At 31.0% G+C, this 21,397-nt stretch overlaps 2 protein-coding genes across 2 annotated transcripts in view; one reads left to right on the top strand and one right to left on the bottom strand.

Moving 5' to 3' along the window:
- The first annotated feature begins 1,471 nt into the window (after positions 1 to 1,471).
- On the top strand, positions 1,472 to 12,308 carry LOC108774599 (gamma-tubulin complex component 2). The gene is made up of 17 exons (XM_018540743.1): positions 1,472 to 1,671; positions 1,800 to 1,964; positions 2,033 to 2,177; positions 2,314 to 2,485; positions 2,570 to 2,713; positions 2,793 to 2,947; positions 3,088 to 3,216; positions 3,354 to 3,533; positions 3,601 to 3,775; positions 3,933 to 4,126; positions 5,394 to 5,604; positions 5,692 to 5,860; positions 6,272 to 6,446; positions 6,566 to 6,709; positions 8,000 to 8,077; positions 11,475 to 11,635; positions 12,157 to 12,308. The coding sequence occupies exons 1-17, from the start codon at positions 1,619 to 1,621 to the stop codon at positions 12,239 to 12,241; spliced, it is 2,535 nt and encodes an 844-aa protein (XP_018396245.1). The 5' UTR covers positions 1,472 to 1,618; the 3' UTR covers positions 12,242 to 12,308.
- Positions 12,309 to 13,226: 918 nt separating this feature from the next.
- Positions 13,227 to 21,397, bottom strand: part of pain (transient receptor potential cation channel family member painless) — a 13,841-nt gene continuing 5,670 nt past the window's right edge. The window contains exons 2-3 of the mRNA XM_018540723.1: positions 17,631 to 18,726; positions 13,227 to 14,776 (exon numbers count right to left, since the gene is read on the bottom strand). Of these exons, the coding sequence (XP_018396225.1) occupies positions 13,227 to 14,776; positions 17,631 to 18,717 (2,637 nt within the window). The 5' untranslated portion in view covers positions 18,718 to 18,726. The remainder of the gene's footprint in view (positions 14,777 to 17,630; positions 18,727 to 21,397) is intronic.

The following is a 21,397-nucleotide window of genomic DNA, read 5'->3' as shown; positions in this document are numbered from 1 at the left end:
CCTAAAAACGTTTTACCGCCGATAAGAAAAAATACGTGTCCCTTAGTTTTTCGTGTACTACAACATATCCCAATTGCAGAAAAATCGGCGTATGACACTTGGGTAGTGTTTTACTTGTAAGTTGTAATATTTATAAGCAAAGTATCAATATATATGTTGTATTTCGACAAAAAATATTATTATTCTTTTATTATCTCAAAAATACTTACTATAATTTTTTATACCTGTATCGTACACTTTTCTATCAACGCAACGATTTGTCAACGATTTATTAGCAGTATTGAAATTACATAAGCTGTATTTATTATAAAAACATCTTATCATCTACTAAATACATAAATTTATAACTTACATGTTCTTTAAAGTTTTAGAATTCTAATTCACAGGAAGTATTATATATGTATATATACAATGTATATATATATAATTATAACATTATATATTATACATATCTATATAATATATATATTTAATTTTTAATACATATTTGTTATGTTGTTAATTACGCGAAATTTAAATATTCTCGCGAGATAGGGCTGCGAAGTTCTCAGTTTCTCACCACTATTTTAGATCTGTAACTGTTACACGACAATTGTCCATGTCATTGCGCAGATATTTGGTATGGCAAAAAAGCTGCGCAACTAGTTAAAAAATATATTTGAAAAAAAATACAAAATTAATAATGAGAGAGAGAGAAAGAGAGAGACTTGCCAAAAGAAGTAATTTCTTGCCTTGTTGCGCGCGCGCGCGCGCACGCACACACACACACACACACACACACACACACACGCACGCACGCACGCACGCACGCACGCACGCACGCACGCACGCACACACAAAAGAACATATTTTCGAATAAAAAAATTAAATAAACTATACAAAATAATATTCTTCAAAAAAAGAAAAACAAATTGTATCGATAGTTGACGAGTTTGTGCATATTTGCAATCATGGAAAAAGAGCAATATCGGTCTGTGATTCGATTCCTGTTGTTGGATGAGAAGACACTTGTGAAGAAATTAAAAAAAAGTTGCTTTTCTTTGTAAATTTTCTGTGTAAAATTAATATTTCTCTTTTATTATTTTTGCGTTTTATAATGCCTACGCAGAACTGGCTCTTTGCGCCCTTCCTAATTATAAAAGAAAAACGGTGATATAGAGGATACCTTTATATTCCTTTTCTACTTTTTTATTATACAATAATATTGTAGGTTACTTTGATCTTATTGAACGTTATGATTCGTAATTGGCGAACAAGCCGCCAAGCCGCCATATCGTCAGTTGGATTTCTTGCACATGCGCATTGAAATTTTATACCCTGGAATTTTAACTACTGTCGTTACTGGTTATACTGTGACCACAGTCTGTGGTTTCACTTCAATTTATTGCACTGTATGCACCCGTTCGGAGAGTGCAGCAATAAAAAACAGACTTCTTCAGACGCGAAAATAATCATAACCTACCAAGAGGCTTCCCAAAACGTAAAGGCTAAACATAAATATTTAAAATGATTACTTCCATGCAAATTTAAATAAATATTTGCATAATTTACACGATATTGTTAAGTTGATTCAATAGCGAGTGTTACAGTTGAGACACACTTGGAACAATCAAGAACGATGAGTGAATTTAGATTACATCATTTAATAGAGCAGTTGATAAAATTATTAGGGTAAGTGATATAAAATCCGATAGAATATTTTGTAACTCGCAAAAGTATGGAGGTTTAAAGAAATTTATCAAGTCACATTATTTTATATAAAGCATTATTGTTCACAATAAATACATGTATTTGTTTAGTTCGGAATTTGCTCCAGAGAGATACTTGGAAAAGCTACAGAAAGAAAGCTTGACAACAAATGCGTTAAACGCAGTTGCTCCACACAGCTGTATTCAGTACCTTGCCAAGATTTCATCCGAACCAGAATTATTTATACAAAAATATGAGGAACTAAAGTCAAAAAAGTTAGTTGATAAATAATGCAGATATTACAACTTATAGAGGAAAACCAACAAGTGATGTATTTTTTCAGAGTGGATTTACTTGGTCCATTTGTACAGACTCTAGAATTGATATCTCAAGATGAGGAACTAAAGAAATATTTGTCAAGATCCTTACCAAAAGCTGCGACTAGTTTCCTGAAGGATCCAATTATTACGCAAGAAGACTTACCAAAGGTTATAATTTACAAGTACATAATATCTTTAATGAAATTTCTCTTCGCTATGTAAATTAATAATTTTGTTTCTTTATATAATATATATTAGTATATTCAATAGGTACTTTTTATAATAACTTTTTTAAATTCAATAGATTTGCAAAACTGTTATTAAAGCTGCTGTGGAAGGAGAAAAGATATTAAATCAGCAAGTTTGTTCAATCAGTAAAAAGAGTGATGGTATTTCAGTGAAGCATAATTGGGTAATAGAACGTCCACGCATAACTTGGGATTTTCACAGTGACACCACTATAGCACTTTATCAAAGTTTGTAAATAATTTTTCCTATCTTTAAAATGCAAGATCGAAAAACAATGAAATGTGCATGTCTAAAATAATTAATTTTTATAGAAGTTGTACCAATTGTATCTCAGGAATCTATACTTCTTTGGGATATTTTGTATTGCTTGAAAGGAATAGATGGATCATATATTGTTTCGGAACCGTTAACGAGTCCTTATGGCATTAAGACTTTCAATATATCACCAGATGTTGGTAAGAAACAATGTCAGAAATTTTAATCTCAAATGACAATTACAAAAATGAAGTTATATATTTTGAATTTTGTTGTTAGGTATATCTTTTAAGCAATTAGCGCAACAGATATTACCTTTAGCTTCCTATTATTCCATGACAGTGAGATTTGTTGAAGAAAAGGTCTTGCCGGATGATGGACAAGTCAATCATGCTTTGAGAGGAGCTATACGATCTTTACTGAAGGATTACTTGGTATAATAAATTGCCATTTACAATTTGACAAGACAAGACGTCAAAGACTTAATATCTCTATATTTTAATTAAAGATTAATTAAAGACTAAATTCTTTATATTCTAATTTATATTTAAATATTAATTTTGCTGTCTGTTAGCTCTTTGTCGTGCAACTTGAGACAGAACACATTCATGGTAAACTAAGCTTGCAGAAACTATGGTTTTACATTCAGCCAACTATGCTTACAATGTCCATACTTTCTCAAATTACATCCACAATATGTAAGGTTAGTCTGAAACATCAGTTAATTAAATAATAATTTTAATTATCTCTTCATTTCTAAATATGTATATAAAATATAGATTGCGTTTTCTATAACTAAAACATTAGAGGTATAATATAATGTAAAGTATTTAATATTAGGCAAATGCCAGAGGAGGCAAAGTATTGAGCCTTTTGCATGAGCAAACATTAAACAATGTCAGTGGTGAAGCAAAGTCTAAAGAGCTATATTTATATCTGATGCAAGCAGCGAGTATGCCATATATGCAAATTTTAGAAAAGTGGGTTTACAAAGGAGTGATATGCGATCCATATCAGGAAGTTAGTATTAAGTTAATTCTTATGTTATACGTTACAAATGATATATTCATACTTATTCATTTATCAGTTCTTTGTAGAAGATAACGAATTAATTCAAAGAGAAGAACTTCCTGTGGATTATTCTGCAGATTATTGGGAAAAGAGATACACCATGCGATTAGAAAGAATACCTATATTCTTGAATGAACATGCACAAACTATACTTAGGACTGGAAAATATTTTAATGTGATTAGACAATGTGGTATGTTAATGTAAAATAATATTTGTATTTATTATTAAAAGATAAATAGAATATTAGTTTACATAATAATCATTAACCATCTTTTTGATCAATTAGTTTGCAAATTGTCAATTTATAAATTATTTTATAAATCTATATTTAATAAATCTATATGTAGGTAAAACAGTACAATGGGGGAAACAAGAACCATTAAGTTATCAATATCAGGGACAGAAATACATAGCTGCTATTGATAGGGCATATTCAGAAGCTGCCAGAAAATTATTAGAGGTCCTTATGAAGGAAAATGATTTGATGGGTAGATTACGTAGTGTAAAGAGTTACTTTCTTCTTGCCCAAGGAGATTTTGTGGTAAGCTAATAAATTACATGCTGTTAGTTTTATTTTATTTAAAATTTTATTAAATATTTATTTATGTGATGTTGGCTTTGGGTGAAAAGATTTATGATAATTAATTTGAATATATATTATGTACACTTTGAGATAACAATAATATAAATTTAACAAAAATTTAACACATTAATCAAATAAAGTACAAATGTATTTACGAGGCTTAGGAATCAAACTGCAAGTTCTGTTTTGTGCAAATTTTTTACAATTTCAAATATAATTACATCTAGACGTTTTAGCTCATGTTTTGAGCCATCTTTAGTAAAAAATATTACCGCATCTGAAATTGTACTGGGAAAATTTTATGTATTATCTGACTTGATTCTTGACTATTGTAATTTTCTGTTGTTGACTATAAGTTCTGATGATGGCATTCTAGCAGCACTCAGCCATGAAACTGATGTGTACAACATTGAATAATGTTGAGGATGATTATCTCGCTTTATGGTCTGCATAGCTTACAACAGAATACATTCATCAAATTCAGATGTTGTGATATTTTCTGCTGAAGATGGCTCAAAACGTGAACCGAAACATCCAGACGTAATTATATTTGAAATTGTAAAAAAATTGTACAAAACAGAACTTGGGGTTTGACTCCTAAGCCTTGTAAATACATTTGTACTTTAATCGATTAATTAAGGAGTTATTACATTATACTATTTAGCAATAAATTTAACTAGTGATATTACTACGGTAGTTATTTAGAGTTGCGTTTGTAAAAGACTGAAAAATATTTCGGCGCACGATTAAAGAAGACTACATACGTGGTAAATAAATTCACACATTATTGTAGCAACCTAAATCTTGCTTGATCGTCATTTGGCCTTTATTCAATTTATTGTTTGAAACTCTAACGGTCCTACAAATATTGTAATACTATTTAGTATTTTTAATTTTCATTATTGTTATTAACACATTAATGCTTTAAAGTATAATAAATAAGCCTTCAATATCATAGATTATATTTTCATCATTGCTATGAATATATTTTATTCTTATTTTATAAATTTATGAAATGTTAAAAAGGATGAAATACAGGGTATTAAAAAGGGTTACAGATTTTAATGTAAAATAATAATTCTTTTATGAACCATCTTTAACTTTCCTATGCTTAAAATTAAATTCCTTTTCTTTCAAAATTTGAAAAACTCTTAAATATTTATTTCTCAACATTTTTATTATTTTTTATATAATATAATAAAATATTTATCTAATTTTCCATTAGGTCCAATTTATGAATCTTTGCGAGGCCGAATTGAACAAGAGTATGTATGATATCGTTCCACATCGTTTAGCGTCTCTTCTTGAAGTTGCCTTGCGAATGTCTACTGCAGATTCAGATCCCTATAAAGATGATCTGAAGCCAGACTTACTTCCATACGATCTGCAATATCAAATGTTTAAAATACTCTCCATTCAAACTAGAGATGAGAAAGGTATATTTCATTAAAAGTATTACATACACTTGCCTAATTATATTAAATGAAAAAAATTAATATAAGAAGAATTAATCTTTCTTGCAGAATATAGTTTCAAAGCAGATAAAGCTTTAACTGGTTTTGAATCTTTTGTTTTCAAATATGATGTTAAATGGCCAGTTTCCCTAATTATTAATAGAAAGGCCATAGCTTGTTACCAAATATTATTTAGACATCTGTTTTATTGCAAATATGTTGAGAGACTCTTATGCAGGTAAATTAATGGTAAATGTTCACCTTTACACACCCCGCTCCAAATGACCTCCGAGTGACCTTGACCTTCAAGGAGATCAATGAGTAATGAGCGACGGAAAAGGTCAGTGACCTTGACCTCTTTGAGGGTCAAGGTTAAGGTCACTTATGCCCATTTCCACCAATGTAGATTAATTTTAATCTCGGTTCAATTCGCTTTTCATCTTTCTCTAATTTTAAAAATTAGATAAAGATTAACAGTAAGTTAAACCGAGATTAAAGTTAATCTGCATTGGTGGAAACAGGCATTAGAGGTCATTTGGAGCGGGATATGTATAGGTGAACATTTACCAAATTATTTTAACAGATTAGCCATAGCAAAAATTTAAAATAAAAGTAAAATGGTAACATTTTTTAATTTAACGGATTATAGAGTATGGATCAGTAATAAAATAGCGAAGACTTTCACGCACGAGGTAGCTATGGCTTATAGACAAGCATTTTCATTACGACAAAGAATGCTTGATTGTATACAGCATTTGGAATACTATATGATGGTAGAAGTCGTGGAACCAAATTGGTTAAAATTTATAAATAAGATGAACAAGGTGATAATTTATTTCTCATTTTTATTTAAAAAATACAATATTAATATTAATTTTTATGTCAATAAAATACATATATTTTATATTTGACTTTACATATTTATTTGATAAATTAATATCAGGTTAGTAACGTTGATGACGTGCTGAGTGTGCATCTCGAGTTGCAAGAAAGTTATTTGAAGGAATGCATGTTAACGGACCCTGATCTTCTTAGCTGTATCACTGGTATATGCGCTATATGTATAGAATTCTGCAATTTTATTCAGGTAAATCTTTTGTTATATATTTCTTTCTAATAATTATTTAATTTATCGCATGTATAGAATTACAACTAACAATCTCTTCCTCTAAGTTGTGACTCTTGTTTTAATTGGATTTGTTATGCCGCTTTACTTATTAATACATAATACATTTTTGAGTATACTAATAAATACTTTAAGTCTCATGTTCTTTCCCTTGTATAATAGCTTTATATAAAACATTTATGTATAGTAATTTAAATATATTTTTTATAGATTGATTTAATATTTTTTTTGAATCGTAATATTTGATTTGAAGCTATTTTTTAAAAAGATAAACTTTTATTAATATTTAGTACGAATCCACAAGAAATCCTATATTCGGAGGCGAATGAGAGTGCCGCGTTGTTGTTGATACGCCAATCAATAAACTTGGATATATAAAATCCTTTATTCAAAATTACATGAATTTAATACGTTTCGACTCTTTTTTGAGTCATCTTCAGTTATATCATATACGCTCCAATTGAATATCGAAGTAAGTCACATCGAATTGATAGATTTGATGTTCTTAAGTCTAACGAGATTGAATATGAAGAAAAAACGCAAATACAAGTAAAATCGCAAAACCATGGATCGCCAAGCATCTTACACTGTTATAAACTTTCATAAGCACAATTATGTCAAAAAATTTTTTATAATTTTCAAACAATAGACTTGAGTGTAATAATATCTATGTTATCGGTTTCATAACTAATTTTAAACAGTTTAAAATTAGTTATGAAACCGATAACATAGATATTATTACACTCAAGTCTATTGTTTGAAAATTATAAAAAATTTTTTGACATAATTGTGCTTATGAAAGTTTATAACAGTGTAAGATGCTTGGCGATCCATGGTTTTGCGATTTTACTTGTATTTGCGTTTTTTCTTCATATTGAATCTCGTTAGACTTAAGAACATCAAATCTATCAATTCGATGTGACTTACTTCGATATTCAATTGGAGCGTATATGATATAACTGAAGATGACTCAAAAAAGAGTCGAAACGTATTAAATTCATGTAATTTTGAATAAAGGATTTTATATATCCAAGTTTATTGATTGGCGTATCAACAACAACGCGGCACTCTCATTCGCCTCCGAATATAGGATTTCTTGTGGATTCGTTTGAAATTTGAGAGTCAATTAGAAGATTTTTATTGTTGGAATTGTTAATATTTAATGAAATAAATAATAAAGATATATAATGGGAAAGAAAACTGTAATGGATGATTTGATATATTAAATTTTAATATTCTACTAATGTTAAGCGTATGAGCCGATACTACATTGATGCTGAATTGACATCCATGATCGGTACCTGTCAGGAAGATGTCTATGAATATGAGGTATACTTTCAAAGCTTTAAGCTCGTCCGAATGCATCTTTGTAGTCTTAGAGTCATGAAGAGTATTTCTTAGTGAATGAGACATCTTTTAAAGATCATTACTATTAAGAATATGTGACTGTGATATGTATATTATATGTGTATATTATTCATTTGCATGGTACAATTTATGTGTTATTAATTTTACCAGATACTATATACATATGTGCGCGTGCGTATGTATGTGTGTGTGTAAAATGTACAGGGTATTTCTTAAATACCGTTCACTAATCATGTAGCGTTATTTCTGATAAAAAAATTGAGTCGATTACTATTAGGAAATTTTTTTCTATCATACTTACTGAAGTAGTTATTATCGAGTAAAGATAATCCAATTGACGCCGTCTTTTAAACGGCACGTCCGTGAGCCGCGCGCCTAGTAGTGTGCGTGAGCGCTCCGCACTACGCCGCTAACTTTGCTGCTATCACGCTGTTAGAAGAAAAATCCTCTAACGTCTTACATTTTTTGTATTAGTTAACGAGTTATTAATTGATGAAAATAATTAAATTCGCCCATCAAATGCAAACGCGCGGCGAGATTAAGATCGCCCGGAGAGTCGCTTTCTTGGATGCTAGACACGTTCATATCAATGCCGCTTGTAAACAACATGCCTAGCGACCAAGAATGTGCGACTCTCTGGGAGATTTCATCTCGGCGCGCGTTTGCATTTGTTGGGCAAATTTGATTATTTTCATCAATTAATAACTCGTTAACTAATACAAAAAATGCAAAATATTAGAGGACTTTTCTTCTCAGTTTAATCTATTCTGTCTATGCAAGAATATAATTAATTATCAGATACCCTATATATGTATAAGAAATAGTACTTATGGCGCACTTACAGCGTATTAAACTTTTTCACAATTCGAATAGCCAAATGGCCGGATTGTAAAAAAGCGGACATCCGTTGCATCCCTAAGTACAAAGCAATTGTAGTATCTTTAATATCTAATAGTATCTTATAAATTCTTAGTAGTAACTAGTATCTTATATAATAGTATCTTATAGTATCTTAAATATTATCTTATTTGTCATCACAAAGATCAGTGCTCATTTTGGTTCGCTGCAAATTACCTTACTTAATTTTTAATTATAATACTGTTTTATTGTTATGACTCTTCTAAAATTAATTTTTATTCATAGACTTGTTATTTCTTTTTCTTTTATTTTTGACAAGGATTAATTATACTTACGACACCAACATTGACTGAATCTTACATTGAATTAAGAATATTTATACTTAATGAAGAATGTATGCAATATGTTGTTATTTTAATTGATAATACTTCATAATTTATGTAACATTGAAAATGACCCGATCGAAGTCGAAACGTTTGCTTTTATATGTTTGTATGATTGTTTAAATTAAATAGTTCGTTAATTTACTTGGCTCTTTGCCCTCTTTATATTTATATTGTCTTAAATATTTGTTATTTTATTATAAATTACTTACCTATGTAGGGGAGAATGTTCCAAATCGGACTTTTTTAATTTAAATAAATTCAGTTAAGTAGATTTTCCTCACGCGTGCACGTAATGTGCCCTATACCGCAACGCTTTTAAGTGCGGTAAATAGCCAATACCTCAAGCCGTTGAGTTATTTCTCTAACCCCACGCAAAAGCGTTACATTATGAAAAATAACGCAGTGGTAGCGCTCGTAGCGCAGCCCCCCTCCCCCCCCCCCGAACCCCCCCTGCTTTCTGCGCCCCACGCACCATTCCATAAGTCGCACTCGCTTTGCTCGTGCGACTTTATAATTGTATAACATATTACTAACACAGTGCACTCGTGATGAAAAAATCTATGTACAAAAAACTCATGTACTATAATTGTCTATAACGCGACGCGGGCGCGAGAGAGCGCACTCGCTTCGCTCGTGCGCTCTCGCGCCCGCGTCACACAATAAACAACTTTAACACACATGTTACACAATGTATGTACTATTGTGTGCGTGCTATTTATAATGTAAAGTCCTTATAAAACACCCAACAAGTGACAGCAGTTTGGCAGTACTCTGTCATGACCTTCATAGAATAGACTCAAATATATATTTCGACTATCATGTGAAAATTTAAAAAAAATCCTTGTAAATCCTTATTTAAAAGATGTTAAAAATTTGAACGATAATTGATTTAAGATAATTAAAGAGTGTAAAATTCAAAAATATCAGAATTTTGTTATTACTTTTGCGGTTTTTTGCAAAATTTATTCCAATAGTTCGAAACAACCCGTGTCCAAATCGAACCTCTATTTGGTTCCAAATCCGACCTATAAAAACACTGAAAAGATGAGTAAACCAGCTAATTCATTGAAGAAAGAAGGTTCGCCACAACTTGGTTGTAGTACTGGTGATCGACCGATCAGATCTGGTTTAAAAAATACTAAATCAATATAAAATATCACGTGTCAACAGACTCAGACTTGAAGGAATTTTTTATTGATTTTAATTCTAATAATATAAACTATATTTTTATATATCTTTGAGTCTTAAATTGCTCGTTTTTACTCAGAACTAATAAAAATTAATTAAAATATTTTAAAATTCTATCTAAAAGTCCATAAAAATAAGAGAGATCCGATTTGGAACTTATAGTTTCAGTTCCAAATCGAACTGGAAAATGCATTTTTATATTTTCTATTATAGTTTGACACAGATAAGAGATACGTAAAAATGGTCTGAAGCAAAAATGAAGGAAATTAAATAATCTTTCGAATGGCACCATTGGTTTTATGATCGGACTTTATTTACGCCTTATAGAGAACAAAAACTGCAAATAAGTCCGATTTAGACCACTCTCCCCAATACCTAGAATCATATAAGTTAAAAATCTATATTAAAAGATAAAATCTATATTAAAATCTATATTAGAAGAAATTTTTACATCGATATTAAATTATTACGCCGTATTATATACACTGTATTTGTTCTCGAGAGTTATAATTTATAATAATATATATTGTATCATTATTTATATATTTAATTTTGAGAAAAGAAAATAATTATACTTTTATAATTAATTGTAAAAGGTCATAAAATTAATTGCATGATTACTTGATAATAGTTTGTTACTGCTTATTATTTATCAGCCGCGTTCAGTAAAATGTTATTTTACAATTGTTGAAAGTTTTCTTCACTCTGATTGGATTATACTTTTCATAGATTGAGAGTGCATAATTTCGGCGCGTAGTTGCAAAATAAATATTTTAGTGAAAGTTATCTAAGTAAAAATTTCAATATAATGAATCACATTTCCATTATTTTTAAAAAATTGCTTAACATTTTATTTGTGTAATATGCATATACATCCATGTAATATATTTATTAATTAATGTTATTTTTTTCATATTTTTTCTTAGATTGAGAACAGCACTACAGCAAAAGACGGAACAGAAAGTTTTGAAGAAATGATCGTATCGTTAGATGAGAAATTTACTAAAGTATTGGCACAACTCCTAAACCGAATTTGTGATTTGGGTACTGATAATAACAATGAGAAATTACTTAATGTGTTATGTCGGTAAGATGTCTATTCGTATAATTTTTGAACAGAAATTATTTTTACACATGAAAACAACAGTGGCTTTGCTGAAGTACCTAACAATTTAAATAAATATAGATTTGAAAGTATACTGAAGAAGGCAACGGGAAACCTTCGGTTTATTTAATTCCCAGGATATCACTATGGCGAGGAAATCTTGGCCAAAGTGATCGCCAATGTTCAGGGGACCGGATAAGGCATATGAAGAAGATAGATTTGAAAATAATTTTATTGAACGGAAATAATTATGCAAGATGTTCAAACTGGTATGTCAAAAGTTGTTGAATAAAAAATTAATCATATTTGAGCTACATAATTATTATGACGATTCAATTTCAAATCTGTATCTAGCTAAATTTTTAAGTATTTCAGCAAAAATCCGAAAAATAAAATTTTTCCGTGTGTTTAAAAAACTTTTAGATTTTTCTTATCAATTTTATGAAATGAAATTATTATTATAAATATAATTTTAAATATATACATATATATATTTGACTTAGGCTGGACTTCAATATGTTCTACAATGATATATTGATACGTCGAGGAAGAGAGAAGACCGACGCACAGCAGGATATATCTGGTTAATGACACATTTTTTATCTTTGCTTACAATCAAATGCAGAAACACACACACACACGCACACACACACACACACACACACACACACACACACACACACACACACACACACACACACACACACACATGTATATATGAAAGATGAAGATCATTTCAATAAAATGTATTTGCATTTTACTTTAAATATATAAACAGTTACAAAGTTTCTGACTTCATGTGCAATCTCTTCTTGATTTTTCAAAACTGTAATCATAAATACTGCTTATAAATGCTTCTATCGAGGTAAGCAAAAGCGTGAGCGCTTGTAGAAAATGCAAGTAAAAGGAAATGCAAAAGCGTGATATAAACTAAACCTAAATGGTATGTATAATACAAAAATGATTGCATTCAGTACAAAAAACTAATCAGTTAGCGCTTAGTGATGTTTTAATATGATTGGTTCTTGCCTTTCGTTCTTTGCTGGACCTAAGTATAGAAATCAATCATATCAAAGAATCATTAAGCGCTAACTGCATTGATTAGTTTATTCTATGTTATATGTAACGTTATGCCTGGTTTATGCTTCGGTCTTAAGGACTTAATCCTAAAATTCAGCCAATAGAGTTCAAATTTCGGTTAGAACTGGCAGCTTTATTGGTTGAATTTTAGGATCTTGGGATTAAGACCTGAAGCATAAACCAGGTATTACATTTTGTTTTATTAAAGCAATAATAACAGTTACATATTTGCGATTGCTGAGTTATAACATAAATATAAAATATGGACTCAGTATCTGGAAATAGATTAAAATAGACTTATTTGATTATTAATTACTGAATCCAAATTTTTGATTTTTTGTGAATCTGTTTTAATCTAATTAAATTCAATTAAAAAAGATTATTTAAGTTCAAAAAGTTTTGGATATTAGAATATAAAGAATATATGTTTTAAAATATTATTTATTAACTTTCTTTTACAAATGTAATACCGCAAATTATCGATATTGTTATTTTATTCAGATTTTGTAGTTTTCAAAGCTGTCTCTATTGTGTTCAATTTCTGTTGTAGTTTGTTCAATGTAATCATGATCCTCTCATTATCCGTCAATCGATTCTTATTATTGATAGTACGTTTAGCTTGTTTAATTATGTCAGGATCCATTCTCAAAGTATTCCACTGCTTGTTGCTCTTTATAGATGCAGTGTGAATGTATTTTTTATAATATCTATCATTATCGTAAACATCCAGATTATCATGTGGATTGATACTGATTTTACCATCTCTTAGAAAATGAGGAAACAAAAGAATTCTCTTAGCGAGAAAACTGAAAGGGTTCCAAGGTAGTCGCAAATTACAGTAAACGCAATGCCTGAAAGGTTCGCCAATCGCTATATCTTCAATGTAGGTAACTAAACGTATTCGAGAGATAAGTCCGACCAACTCGGCCTTACACAGAATTTCAGCAGTGTCACTGACTGCCAAACCGTTAAGTAGATTAAACAACACGATAGCGATAAAGAAAACAAATAACATGAACACGATGTGACTCCAAACGGGATGCGAAATAAACGGGATGTCATTGGCATCGAATTCACCAGTGAGCATGATGACAGTTTTGAAAAGTGAAAGACCGGGATCAGGAAAGTTCGTATCGTTGCCGTTTTTGAAGAGTGTATAGAAGGCCAAAGCAAATGCGAGAATAAGAAACAGATAGGGAAACAGAAAGCGCATAAAATTTAATGAAACAGTTCGGAACATTTCGATGCCGGTGGACAAGCGTGGATGCTGGCTGATGAGGATCACCAACTCCCAGGCCGACAGCAGGATTACCACAGCACCGATTTGAAGTCCCGCGCCACACAGCAAAGCGATAGTGAGCGTAATCAGTACGATTTCTAACCAATTTCTTAAGCTCATTAGATAACGTCTGATACAGGAGATAAATTGAAAAATCTCTCGGAGGATGAACAATAGCAACATCACAGTAGTAGAGGCCCATAGGAAGTTGTTTCGTTGGTTTCCAACAATTCGCAAAGTATTTCCCGAAGGCATATCGGATCTATTGTTGGTTTCAATTTGCATCTCATTTTCCGTCCTAGCACCGTAAGTCATGCTTAGGATGTAAGCGTTTAACAGAAAATAAAAGATTACATAAAAAGTGAAATTTGCATATAAAGCGTGCCGTATTCTGTGCCACTTGAGATAAAGGAAAGAGGAAAGCAGTGGATGTTTCAACAGATGTTTGAGGCCGTTATTGCTGGCGATGTATTTAAACACTTCCATTTCGCGAGTCGCTCGGTGAGTTTTATATTGATCCGTGAAAATGTTCTGCGGCATTAAACAGCAATAGTTAAATTCTATCGTGTACTCGTTCGCCCGATCTATCCGCGTCTGCAAACAGTCATCGAAGTAGCGCGACAGCGTGTGTGCTGAGATATCTGCGATAGGCGGTGTATTGTATTTGTTCATGTGACCGATGTAGCTACCTCGGTTGAGAAGTAAAATTATCGCTTCTTGACAGCCAGCTCTGGCCGCGTAATGTAGCGGAGTGTTGCCTTTATCTATTAAAACAGATACTTAAGTTGTAATAAGATAACATTGGTAATTATAAAACTTACAGAAAGACATTTAGAAGAGCGAAGCATAATTCAGATACTAATTTATTTATGTAGAAAATGCTATTTTTTGATAGTATAAATACATCATATAAATACATCTTATATACCTGAATACACGCCTTGCAAGAGCTAGCGTAATGTCTGATGAGAAGCATGTAAATAATCAAATAAAAATAAACAAAGTAAACAGGGGCAATTTAAGAGTCGAGTTATATAAACAATATAAAGTCAATTATAAAACATAAAATAAAAATATAGAATATTTAACAACATTTAAAAAGATCTTAAAATTATATTAGATATATATTTAAACAGAGGTTCTTAAATTCTGGCGAAATACTTAACAAGTTTCGGCTCTTGGATCGAGCCTTCTTCAAAAATCAATAAATAACGTCCGTGAGCGATGAAAACGAGTATACATATGAAGATTAGTTCCATGAATCTATAACGTAATGCAATATCTCTGTAAAAGTAATAGAACAAAACTTAAAAAGAAATCGTTAAAGCACATGAAGAGCCTACTACTGACAGTACCATTGACACTGATCAATCTGCATCATGGCTTGCGGTTCCATAATTCATACTGAAAAGTTTAAAATATTTAATAACAACGACATATTATATATCCTGATATAATTTTAAGATCTTTTTAAATTTGGTTAAATATCCTATATTTTTCAAAAATTCTTAATAAAATTATATAAACTAGTTATGGACTCTTTTTTGTTAAAAACAAATAAAACAAACATAAATTAAAGGCTATAAAGAATCAAACGCAGTTAACAATGCGAAAAAATTTTAATAATCTTACAAATTAACATTAAGATGTCCCGTTGAACGTTTCGGTCTGCAATTTAAACCATCGAATATTTGTAATTTTATTACACAACTCCACATCCATTATCTACGATGTATTTACCTCTAGTTGGTGCACAGGAACATTTTGTCGTTCAACAAGAATTGATTCTACTACTTGCATTCTAACTCGGAGTAAATGGAGTATTGGTTTATTATTATTTCGTCGCTGAAGATGGTCTAAATTGCAGACCGAAACGTTCGACGGGACATCTTAATGTTAATTTGTAAAATTATTAAAATTTTTTCGCATTGTTAACTGCGTTTGACTCTTTATAGCCTTTAATTTATGTTTGTTTTATTTGATCCTATATTTTTATTATTTTATATTTTATAATTGACTTTATATTGTTTATAACTCGACTCTTAAATTGTCCCTGTTCACTTTGTTTATTTTTATTTTTATATAAAGAGTCTCTTATCTTTTCTTTGTTTTTTTGTAAATAATTAATATAATGATAACATATAAATAATATCAATTGATAAAAAACATTTAAAAAACAATATCTAGATTAAACTAAGTTTTGTTAAAATTATACTGAAATTTCATTGAAAAGTGTTTCAAAACGTGAAACAATTTCAGCAAAATTTTTCATTCCTTGTAATCAAGAATAATGGATTGAAATAGATTCAGATTTTAAAATGTACACATATGCGATCGTTAAAACGAATCCCTTTCATTCTAGAATGTATTTTTATTCATAAATCATACGTCATCTCGCATCGTACGCTTGGTAGAATGAAGGATAAAAGATACAATTAACATCTATCTTTAGGGAAAGGCGTATTTCCAAATATATAAGATCTATGATAGTCATATACCCAGATAGCAAAATGCTAGCAGTATGCCAGCAAACTTGATCATGACGTTACAGCAGATATCAAGCTGCTGCTTCCACATTAAGCTTACAATTAGTTTCTAACAGCTTAGCCTGCCAACATAATACAACGATAAAAATACAACAAAAATCAATTATTATTTGCTAACACATCGTGACAGCGAAACGCGGTAAAAATACAGCACAACCTGATACAGCATAACCAGTACTGACAGCAAAAATGCAGCAAAAATCGAGCACAGTCTGCCGTCACGTCGTGACTGCAAAAACGCGGCAGATATAGAATGCGATCTACCTAATTAGCTATTGATGGCAAAAACGCAGCAAAAATCGCGCATAGATTGCTGAAAAAAAAGTTACGGCACTTCTTAATTTAATTAAATTCTTATTAATTAGATTTCTTTCTCCATCATTTGTGTCCTCTCCTTAAGTGCTGAACTGACTAATAATACCTAGGAAAAAACTTTTAAACCTGATAGGATTTGAAACTCGTGACTCGGTCCACGGTCCAGTTCTGAGTCGTTCACCTAACGTACTGCTCCACTGTTACCTTATTGACAGAGATGTTTCGAATGGTCTATATATACTTTTAATAAAAATATTTTATTAAATAGACAATTTATATAAATAGACAGATTATGCACGATTTTTGCTGCGTCTTCGCCATCAATGGCTGATAAGGCAGATCACGTTCTATATCTGACGCGTTTTTGTGGTCACAACGTGACGGCAGGCTGTGCTCGATTTTTGCTGCGTTTTTGCTGTCATAATATGACAATAGGTGTGCCAGATTTTTAACAATATTTTACTGATTTAACATGTAGTCATGTTTTATATCAAGTTTTGATCTATTTTTTGTTACTTTATTTTGTCAGCATGATTGCTCGATTTCTGCTTGCTTTATTTCGGCAAAGTTTGATGAATTTTTACAGAATTTTTGCTAGTGTATTATGACGCAGGTCTGCTCTATTTATTTTGCTGTATTTCTGTTATGGCTATAAACGGTAAACCGTGTTCGACTGCTGCTCGATTTTTGCCATTATAATATGTAGCATAAATTTGCAATGCATGCTTTTGGTGGGTTTGGCTATCTGCGTACTTACTATCACTGCAACGAACGTTCACGTTTTCTTGTTCCAAGATCAATTGCAGACAATTCAGTCGATCGGGCGTATTATCGATTCCTCGTTTTCTCGGCATTCCTAATTCCTGACAAGCACTCAGAAGTAGACCATTTGCTACATTTGGCTCTATCTCCAACAATACTTGAAGAATTGCATGATCATTCTGCCGAATGGCCTCTCGCGCGGCTGTTTCTACGCTAAATTGCTTTCCTTTAAGTTTTTCCAGGATTCCAATCGTAATTTTGCAAAAGCCTCTCTGTGCACTCATTTCCAATAGCTCTTCGGCTACACTGTGAAGAACCTCTATCTTCACAAGCTCCATATTTTTCAGGAAGTTTGTCTCGTCGTTGGTGATCAGGTAGTATTTAAGATCGTGCACATTTATCTCACGATTTTCATTTTCGAGCAATAATATATCCGGAAACTTTTTCTGAATCACCTCTCGCGTTGTTTGATCATTGTAATCTTTATAAGTGTCAACGTCCGGAGACTGTCGGCTTTTCTCCAATATCAGTTCCACCAAATTCCGTTGGCCTTTCATAGCTGCTAAATGGAGAGCCGTTAAACCCTTGCTATTTGGAATACTGGCGCTAGCACTGTTCTCTAGCAACAGACCGGCGCACGTCAGATCATTCTTTCTCACTGCGATATGTAAGGCAGTCTGCTGTCCCGCTTCGAGATTTGGATTTATTGTTGGTTCCAATAGTAAAGCCGTCAACGTGAGTACGTGTCCCCCTTCTGTAGCGAAATGAATAGGAGCGCGATTATGTAGTTTATTTACTCTATTAGGCTTCGCACCTAGATGCAGTAAATACTCTACAAACTCTGTTAGACCATTCTTGCTAGCTATGTCGAGGCATGTTTCTTCCGTGTTTGGATATACATAGTTGACGTTCAGAATAGGTGATTGCTTCATTAAATCATGTTCTATAGTATTTTTGAAAGAACGAAAATTCTTGCACCGTAAAGCATCCAATAGTAGCTTATAAAAAACTTGCGCACTGTTTAAAGTAGGCTCATAGACACTCAGTAAGCTTTCCTGCAGTGAAGTCTCTTCAAGATCCATTTTTATTATCTGAAAATAAAATCTTACACTTGAATTTTTCACTCGTTCAAATTTAAAAAGAAATTATGACTAAAAATTCATAAATCTTTAAAACAAGATGTTAATGTTTATTATATTGTGTGAAATTTATATACTGCGTATGTAGTCCCCCCCGCGACGCTGATAGATTTTCAGCATTGACGCATACATATTCACTACCGCAGTAATATCACTTTAGTTAAATTGAGAATCAATTTAACCAATTTTTGATGCCTATAGCATCTTATTAGATCTTAATAATATGTTGAAAGACATATATTAAAATTTAATATTAAAGTATTAATTTAAAATCCGTGAAAACTAAGATAGCGAAGAATATCACAAGTTGGCGTTTCGTCCCGGCTCCACTACTGGAATTTAACTAAAGTGATATTACTGCGGTAGTGAATATGTATGCGTCAATGCTGAAAATCTATCAGCGTCGCGGGGAGGACTACATACGCAGTATATAAATTTCACACAATATAATAAACATTAACATCTTGTTTTCTAGACTCGATTTGGCTTTACACTTTCCTCGATTTTTAAATCACACGAGTCAATTATTATTATCTTTCATTATATTTATATCGCGCGGCCTGAAAAATGCGCTTTAATTACTTATTTAAAATATTAAGAACAATGTGAAGAATATCACTTCGTCGACTAGCCAACAGAGGTCTATAGTTACTCATACCATTTCTCGCAAGTGCCGAATTACATGAGTAAAGCGGGGAGCACAGACTTTTGCATAACGCATAAAGCATGTGCATAAGGAATTTCATTGGCCCATTTTCTTATGCATGAGTCAATGGACCAATCAAATTCTTTATGTATATGGTTTATGCGTTATGCAAAAGTCTGTGCTCCCCGCTTAAGGCGAGAAACACACACTTTTGCATAACGCATAAAGCATGTGCATAAGGAATTTCATTGGCCCATTTTCTTATGCATGAGTCAATGGACCAATCAAATTCTTTATGTATATGGTTTATGCGTTATGCAAAAGTCTGTGCTCCCCGCTTAATTGTTTATATAGAACTTCTTTCTAACATTTTCCCAGGCGTCTAAGGTAGGATCCCACTACATTACCTTACTGATGAAATCACACGAGTCAATTATTATTATCTTTCATTATATTCATAAATCTTTATTTAAACTAGATATAATAGAATTTGTAACTTTGAATATAAGATAGTACAAATAGTTTTTTGTTCGGATGATCAATATTAGTATTTTGATTTTCCATGTGTGCAGAATGTAATTTAAATTTCAATAACGAATCAATTCCCTTCTATATTGTAATAAATATGAAATCTAAAGGATAATTGTTGTATGTTTAATAACGTTGTAATACAAAATTCAATGTTTTTAATGTGAAATTCAGAATTTGAAAGTAACAATGCCCTATCAACTAAGCCATATATAACACCTATTTTTTTTTAGATAAAGGATGATTTGCTAAAAAAGATAAGTATCTTCCAGAAAACGAATCCTTATGGTACCAATCTAATTTTAAACCATTATCTATATTAATTGTTAGATCTAAATAATTCAAAGTTCTGTTTTTTTCTATTTCAATTGTAAATTGTAATCTATTGTGAATGTTGTTAAAGGCCTCTAAAACTGTATGAATAAAATCTTTCGTAATCATCATAATAATGTCATCAACATACCGAAAGTAAAACGAATAATTTAATTGTATAATGTTTAATGCTTTTTCCTCCAGATCAACAGTGTGCTAAACAGTGTGCCTTTAAATTAAAATTTAGTGATTCTTCTTTATCTAAGATGTATGGTCTTCCTAAAATTCACAAAATTAATTTTTTGATTTTAATTAATTTTTTAAATATAACAAGCGTTTAACTTTTATTGGTATTAATTAATATTTATTAAAATATTTTATATATACATAAGCAAAATTATATCATAAATTAATCTTAATTAAAATAAAATAATATGTATGTATAAATACCTTTATAATATGTATTAAAATATGGAACAAATGCGGAAAAATTAAAAGTAACGCATACAGTTGTTACAGCAGTACTATGCAAAATGAGAATAAAGAGAGATTGAGAGTAATTTGGAAGGGGAGCATGTGAAGAGAAAGAGACATTTAAGAAAGAGAAAGGAATTGTATTATTGGAATGTAAGATTCTGGTAAGGATTCTGTGTCAGTCTGTTTATTGAATCCTTGCTTCTGTTTTTTTTTATATGAATTACCTCCGATATTAATCTCTTGTAGTATGAATTAAGGTTCGTTGTCTAAAATTTTTATGTCATCCCATTTAAAGTTGTTGGTGGCATAATAATTAAAGGCAAACCTGTTAATTTTTTTATTAATATCGGAGATATTTATGTAATCTAGTATTTAACTTCCTTTTTGTTTGATCTACATTATACATATAGCTGGCATCACAATCCTCGCATGAAATTTTATATACAACGTTTTAATTGGATAATCTATCTAAATGATGTTTTCCTCTTTTTATAAATTTATTTAAGGTATTTGAAATAGTGAAAGCTAATTTATAATTTTGTAGATAATGTAAAAAATTTTCAGATATGGGCTTCACGTAAGGTATGGTAAAAATTTTTCTTTTAACTGTGAAAATTAGAACTTATGTTATTATTATGAGAGAGAGAGGGAGAGAGGGAG

The sequence above is a fragment of the Cyphomyrmex costatus genome, unplaced genomic scaffold (assembly GCF_001594065.2).
Source record: "Cyphomyrmex costatus isolate MS0001 unplaced genomic scaffold, Ccosl1.0 scaffold265, whole genome shotgun sequence".
In the NCBI taxonomy this organism is placed as follows: domain Eukaryota; kingdom Metazoa; phylum Arthropoda; class Insecta; order Hymenoptera; family Formicidae; genus Cyphomyrmex; species Cyphomyrmex costatus.
The sequence above is the reverse complement of the archived record's forward strand: the minus strand, read 5'-3'. Positions and strand labels throughout refer to the sequence as shown.